Source organism: Cebus imitator, unplaced genomic scaffold, assembly GCF_001604975.1.
Source record: "Cebus imitator isolate Cc_AM_T3 unplaced genomic scaffold, Cebus_imitator-1.0 Scaffold117, whole genome shotgun sequence".
NCBI classification, from domain to species: domain Eukaryota; kingdom Metazoa; phylum Chordata; class Mammalia; order Primates; family Cebidae; genus Cebus; species Cebus imitator.
In genome coordinates this window covers 581,199-588,983 of record NW_016107432.1, presented here as the reverse complement: position 1 = coordinate 588,983, position 7,785 = coordinate 581,199, and the positions used below count along the sequence as shown (strand labels likewise).

General features: G+C 37.3%; 1 protein-coding gene across 3 annotated transcripts in view; it reads left to right on the top strand.

Moving 5' to 3' along the window:
* Window positions 1–7,785, top strand: part of CFAP206 (cilia and flagella associated protein 206) — a 51,142-nt gene that overhangs the window by 29,642 nt on the left and 13,715 nt on the right. For all 3 annotated transcript variants that reach the window (XM_017538913.2, XM_017538911.2, XM_017538912.2), the window contains exon 11: window positions 347–540. In XM_017538913.2, coding sequence (XP_017394402.1) covers window positions 347–540 — 194 coding nt within the window. The remainder of the gene's footprint in view (window positions 1–346; window positions 541–7,785) is intronic.

Below are 7,785 nucleotides of genomic sequence, written 5' to 3'. Positions count from 1 at the left end.
TTTGAGACAGAGCCTTGCTCTGTTACCCGGGCTGGAATGCAATGGCATAATCTCAGCTCAGGGCAACCTCTGTCTCCCAGGTTCAAGCTATTCTCCTGCTCAGCCTCTCGAATAGCTGGGATTACATGTGCCTACCACCACGCCCATCTAATTTTTGTATTTTTAGTAGATACAGGGCTTCACCATGTTGGTCATGCTGGTCTCAAACTCCTGACCTCAGGTGGTCTGCCTGCTTTGGCCTCCCAAAGTGCTGGGATTACAGGTGTGAGCCACCATGCCCCGTCAGAATAACAATATTTCATAAGTGATCAAGACATTTCATATCTAATTCTTTTTTTATTTTCAGGAAATCCAGCAATTGGAATTTTAAAATATAAAGAAAAATATTACACATTCAGTAGTAAAGATGCTGCATATTCATTTGCGGAAAATCCTGAACATTATATTGATATAGTTAGAGAAAATGCCAAAAAACATACAGAGTTAATTCAGCTATTGGAACTTCATCAACAGTTTGAAACACTTATTCCATATTCTCAGGTAAGCAGGGTCAAGATTTTATGACTTTATGACATTTAAAAGTATAGTTAATTTAAAATTACATTTTATTGTAGAATGCTTCCCAATTCCAGGAAGAGAGAGGGAGTCAGATGAGGATCTTTATATAGGCTGTCTGAAATGGATTCACATCTGAAGATGGAAACTAATGAAATCCATAAAGAATAATGAAAATAGGATATGGAGTCAAATTGATGAATTAGCAAATGGGGAAAATATGAATGAGAAATACTTCATTTACTTATAAATAATTGAAGTTACAGTATATTTCTGTATCTAAAATCAGAGGAGCTCAACACAGATAATAACTTAGAGCTGCAGAACAGTTTAACAGTTTTAAATTGCAGAAGACTGAAAGGCCACAGAATGGATTTCAAGGTGAATTTCTTGTATGTCTGTGTCTAGTGATTCATTCATCTTATTTTATAATCCACTTACTGTCTGCCAGTAATTATTCTTGGCATAGGGGATTAGTGAAACAAAACAGATAAAAATATCTGCCTGTTTGGAACTCGCAGTTCAATACTGCATATTCTCATGTACTTCCTCTTTGTCTCTCATTTTCATTGTTCATCTCTTTTTTTGTTCTTTTTAGAGACAAGGTCTCACTCTGTTACCCAGGAGTGGAGAGCAGTGACACAATCATAGCTCACTGTAGCCTCCCAACTCCTGGGTTCAAGGGATCCTCTTACCTCAGCCTCCCAAGTAGCTGAGACTACAGGCGAGTGTCACCATGCCTGGCTAATTTTTAAATTTTTTTCTTTTTTGTAGAGTTAGGGTCTTGCCATGTTGCCCAGGCTGGTCCCAAACTTGTGGCCTCAAGTTATCCTCCTGCCTTGGCATTCCAAAGTGTTGGGATTGTAGGCATGAGCCACCATGCTCAGCCTATTCTTCATCTCTTAAGTGGTCTTTCTGTATCTCCTCTCTCTTTTAAACTCACTCAAATTAAAACATTTTTCAGTACATGGTTTAAAATGTCTTTTGTTTACATTTTTTTTTTTTTTGAGATGGAGTCTCGCTCTGTCGCCCAGGCTGGAGTGCGGTGGTGAGATCTCGGCTCACTGCAACCTCCACCCGCTGAGTTCAAGGGATTCTCCTGCCTCAGCCTCCTGAGTAGCTGGAACTACAGGCACGCACCACCATCCTGACCAATTTTTTGTTTTTTTGTAGTTTTAGTAGAGATGGGGTTTCATTGTGTTATCCAGGATGGTCTCAATCTCCTGACCTGATCCACCCCTCTCAGCGTCCCAAAGTGCTGGGATTACAGGTGTAAGCCACGGTGCCCAGCGGTTTTTTTTTTTTTTTTTTTGAGAGGAAGTCTCGCTCTGTTGCCCAGTCTAGGGAGCAGTGGCACGATCGCAACTCACTGAAACTTCCACCTCCCAGGTTCAAGCAATTTTCCCGTCTCAGCCTCCTGAATAGCTGGTATTACAGGTGCAGCCACCACGCCTGGCTAATTTTTGTATTTTTAGTAGAGATGGGGTTTCACCGTATTGGTCGGGCTGGTCTCGAACTCTGACCTCAGGTGATCCACCCGCCTCGGGCTCCCAAAGTGTGAGCCACCACATAAGCCACCATGCCCGGCCTTGTTTGCTATTTTTATCAACATTTTAACTATGAAGCAGGTGGGCTTTGTGTCACTGACCTGGCCAGCAGTGATTCAAGCGGTAATGTGTAAAAGGTCCGTTGGGCTAGTGACAGTGGAGCACAGAAGATGTTCCGGACACATGGTCAGGAAGATGAGAAACTAAGGACTAACTCATCTGAGTGGGGTGGGGGAGGTATGGCAGTCAGGACCATGGACAGCTCAGTTGGCGCTGTTATTCTGACATCGTGATGTCTGTTGATATGGCACTCCAGCTCCCCTTTCCAATGAAGCTATTCTGCAGAGCCTTCTAGGTTCTTCCTGTTGTGATGAGAGATTAGTCTTGTCTACAGTGTCTTTCTGTATGTGAGCCAAATAGCAGGTAGGCCCATAATTTTTGTGTCCACTGAAAGGTTACTCTGAAAATGTACCAATTCAGCTTCATCATGAGACTTGTCAGTTACCCATAATCCTGTGAGGACTTGTTAATACCTCAGTTTGTAATGTTTGCCAATTTGATGAATTTAAAATGGTACTTATTCGTGTTTTATTGTGCATTTTTCTCATAGTGAAGTTCAGCATCTCTTATCTGTTCAGATTTCCCTTCTGTGCATTGCCTATTTATAACTTTTGCCAGTTTTTTTTCCCATTCCACTCTTTCTGTTTTTAAGTTGTTGATTGGTAGTTCCTTGTCTATTCTAAATATTAATCCTTTATAAGTTATAAAAGTTGCAAATGTCTTTTCCCAGCCTGGAACCTCTCTGTTAACTTTGTAAGTCGAATCCTTCATTGAAGACACATCTTTAATTTTAATGTAGTCATATCTATTAAATTATTTCCTTTAAAGATTGTACTTTTAAAAAATCTTATTTTAGAAATTTTCTGTCTTAAGATTATTCTTTTACACCTTATTTTTATTTTATTTTTATGTTTTTTGAGACAGAGGTTCACTCTGTAGTCCAGGCTGGAGTGCAGTTGCATGAACATGGATCACTACAGCATTGACCTCCTGGGCTCAAGCAATCCTCTTGTCTTGGGCTTCTGTGTACCTGAGGTGACAGACATGCACCACCATGCCTAGCTAATTTTTTTTTTAAGTTTTTATAGAGACGGGGCCTCACTTTGTTGCTCAGGCTGGTCTTGAACTCCTAGGTTTAAGCAGTCCTCCTGCCCCTCGGCCTCCCAAAGTGCTGGGATTATAGGCATGAGCCACCACATCCAGCCCATTTTCTTATTTTTAAATTATCAATCTAATAACAGATACTCCCTAAAAGAAAATGATATTTATTCAGGAATAGGCACTGCAATGGGAATACACTTGCCATAGTAAATTATGTATCTATTCAGGAAGGTAAAGAAAGAAAAAGGCCGTTAAAGGAAAAATTAGGAGGATTACATAATCGTTTAAGATAATTATCCTTGGCTTGGTTGGACAGGCAGTTGATAGGCAGATGTTGTCACAGAAATATTTTTTCTGTGTAAGGTTGTGGTGACCTTTGTGCAGGATTGTGTTTTTTGGAGAGTCTCTTGTGATAATTTTTATCAGGGGTTTGTCGTGAGAACCCTTCCTTTATGGCCATCCCTGGCTCTATTTGTCGGAGTTTTTAACACAAGCTACACAATTTTGATTCTGACAACTTTCACACAACTTATTTTTTACATTTAGATCTTTAGTCTAGTTGGAGATAATCAAGGATTCTAACAGTATTTTTCCTCATGTGGTAAGCCAGTTTTCCTAACATTCTTTACTAAATGATGTAAATGTATATCCCACAAAATATGATGCATCTCTATTAACTTTCATATGAAATAGGTTTGTTTCTAGGCTTTCTGTTCTGTTGCATTGGTCTATTTATCATCTCTATGCTGATACCACACTGCTCTCATTACTATTGCTTTGTAATATATTTTATTATCTGATAAAGAAGCTCTCTTCTTTGCCTTTTAGCTTTCAAAATTTTCCGTGAAGTTTCTTAATAAATTTGCTAAGTTTCCCCAAAAAAACTCTTACTGGAATTTTAACTGGAATTGTATTAAACTAATGAAATAATTTGTGAGAGAATTCATATATTTATTGTATTGGATTGTCCCATCAATAAAAATACCATTTGCCTAGTGTTTTTTCCTATAGTAGTTTCATTAATTATGCCTTAATAAAACTTGAAGGATTTAGTTGTATTTTAGTCTCTACCTATTTCTAAAATAGTAGTTGAGTTTTTGCCATTTATGTATGTGTTCCTAAGTAATATATTTCTAAGAAATGACCTCATTTTGCCCAATTTTTTATTTAATTTTTTATTAATTGATTTCTCTTTATCTTAGTGATTTTGCAGGAAGTGCTTTTTCAAAATTATATTTTGGATATCAATTCCTTATTAAATATGTGTTTTGAAGATATGTTTTCTCAGTTTGTGGCTTATGTTTTCATTCTTTTTGTGGTATCTCTTGATGAACACGTCTTTCATTTTAGTGTGTAATTTGTTATTGTTTTTTTCTTGATGCCTTAAGAAGTTCTTATGTATCCTGAGATCACAAAAATATTCTTATCTTTTTTTAAAAGACATGTTTTGTCTATTATATAGAGTCTTTAGTCCACTTGGATTTTATTTTTGTTTGTGGTGGGATGTAAAGATCCAATTTTAATGTTTTCCCATTTGTAGTGAAAGTGTTGTAGACTGTTGTTTAACAGTGTCTCCTTTCCCCACTGATCTACAGTGTCTTATCAATAACCGCAGGCTTGTTTTTATACTCTCTATTATGTTCAGTTATTCAGTTTTTTAAAAATTCCTGTACTGATACCTTCAGTAGCTTTATAAGTCTTGGTATCTGTTAGAGTAAGTTTTCACATTTTTTCTTCTCTAAAAAGTCTTGGCTGTACTAGACTCATTCATTTTATAAATTTGAGAAGTACATATGAAGTTCCATTAAAAACCCTTGAAGGAATTTTTTTGAAATTGCCTTGTGTATGTAGATTAGTAAGAGAAGAATGACATTTTTGCAACATTGAGTCTCCCTATCCAAAGCATCAATGTAGTTTTATAATACTTCCTATGAAAGAATTGCACATTTTTTTGGTTATATTTATTTGTAGGGACTTTATATTTTTTGTTGCTATTTTAAATGCTGTTGATCCTTAGGATTGAATTTTAGTTCATTATTGCTTATATTATGGAAATACAGTTAATTTTTGCATATTGATTTTATCTTCAGTAACCTTAGTAAACTCTCTTACTAATTCTAATAATTGATATTTGAGAGCCTATTGATATTTAGAGTCTATTAGGTTTTTTTTTTAATGTGGGCCATCATAATATATGCAAATAATAATTGTTTCCCCTAGACTTTGTATTTGTTTTAACACTATGCTTTATTACAGGAGGTGAATGTTATTGTAGGGAGCGGGGCATCATGGTAAGGAAAGAAATCAGGGCTGCAAATGCAGGCACCAATAATGTTAAAATCATAATATGCAAAATGCATAATTGCAATCATTTTCTTAAGACTCAACTCATAGATGGAAAAATTTTTAATTGCTATTGCAGAAAGAAGTAGAAACTTGTTTTGATAACATTAGTAGAGAATATCTAGAAAATGGAGGTAATAGGATGTAAAATTCTGGCAGCAATTTAATGTCCTCAGTGGTAAGGCTGAGGCCAGCGCCTAATGAGGATGAAAGTTCTATGGGGAATTTTGGATGGTACTTGGGGAAATATTACACTATGCATAAACAAAGCTGAATTGCTTTCACAAGTGTTACAAAGTTTCACGTAGTAAAAGGTTGGTTGGTTTGTTTGCTTTTTCTACAAGCACTCCATTTTTACAGCAAGAGTGGTATAGAATACTTAAACAAGGAAGACAGTATCCATGGAAGATATATCTAGCTCCTTGGTATACTAATGCATACTATTCAAAATGATTAAACTGTAGTACATCTGGGTCTTTTTACAGTGACAAGGTGATGGTTCCGGAAAGCATGGGCCTGGGGTATCAATCTCTAGAAAGCACCCACTTCCCTTCTATGTGTTTTCTAATTTTGCATTTTTTTTTCATTTTTCTTAAGCAGCTCTGCTGTTGGCTGCTTCTTAGCAAAACTGGTAAAAACAAAACTGTAATCATTGAACATAGTACTCTGGCAATCAGGACATTTAAAACCTTCCATATCCTAGGGGCAAAGAAAGTAGTGTGTGACATTTAAAACTCTGATTTACAAGCAAAGTGGTAAAATTATTTCCTGCATGAAAGACTTCCACAACTTTCCTGATCAGGTCATCATAGAAGGTCTGATTTAAGGTTGTTTTAAAGCTAAAGTAAAAAATTCTGTTTCTAGAGTGATGTGAATAGTCCAGTAAATTTCATTTGATTTTATTCCTTTGATTAAATACCCACAAGGATTTAACAGTGTGGCAGAACCTGGTATTAGGTCACTATTTCCACTCTCGTGAATGACATCCTTTGTAGTGATGCCATCTTTCATATATGATTGATTCATAACTGCTTGGTCAAGGTTACTATCAGAATATCCAGGGTTTAATCTCTTTGCTTGCCAGATTGTCTAGGAAATCCAAAGCATATACAAGTACCAACAGTCAGAATTCACACATTCCATACAATATGCTGTTCCACTTGAGAAAATTACATTAAGAAACTACTTCTGGGCTGGGTGTGGTGGCGCACGCCTGTAATCCCAGCACTTTGGGAGGCCAAGGCAGGTGGATTACCTGAGGTCAGAAGTTCGAGACCAGTCTGACCAACGTGGTGAAACCCCGTCTCAAAAAAATAAATAAATAAATAAAAATTTAAAAAGAAACTACTTCTTCCTGGAAATTCTGGTGTGGGTACACTTGGTGAGAAGGCTTCATGATATTTCAGGCAAATAAGAGAAGCTTTTCATTGAGCCAAATCTGCTGTAATCCCTAACAAGCTTCGACAGGGGAACCAGGGCTTTCAGCAAAAGTTGGTCCCATATGTCTTCCAAATAAAATGTCTCTTGGAGATAAACGTGCTATTATCACTGAGTTCATAAGCTACTTGATTGTCAGTTTTTGTCACACTTACGATGGAACATTGCAGATCCTTCAAAAGTATGTAACCCTCAGATCTTGGAGTGGTGCAAAGATCTCCAGATTTTTGGTTTGCATCGGGTTGCTGCTGGGAGAACCAAACCTCCAGTAGCTTCTAGGTCCCATTGAAAAAAATGTGCAACTTCCATTATCGTGAGACTAGAGAACAATCAACAACCACAGTAAATCAACTAAATGAAATACCTTTTTCTTCTGCTGCTGCCAATTGTTCTGGATGTAATACTTATATTCCAGTTCCTTTTTCTGCTATAATTTTATATTTATGTTTTTTAAGGATTAAAAACTTTTCCTCGACACCCTTTCCTTTCCTTTCCTTTTCCCCTTTCCTTTCCTTTTCCCCTTTCCTTTCCTTTTCCCCTTTCCTTTCCTTTTCCCCTTCCCTTCCCTTTTCCCCTTCCCTTCCCTTTCCCCCTTCCCTTTCCTTTTCCCCTTCCCTTTCCTTTTCCCCTTCCCTTTCCTTTTCCCCTTCCCTTTCCTTTTCCCCTTCCCGTTCCTTTTCCCCTTCCCTTTTCCCCTTCCCTTCCCTTTTCCCCTTCCCTTCCCTTTTCCCCTTCCCTTCCC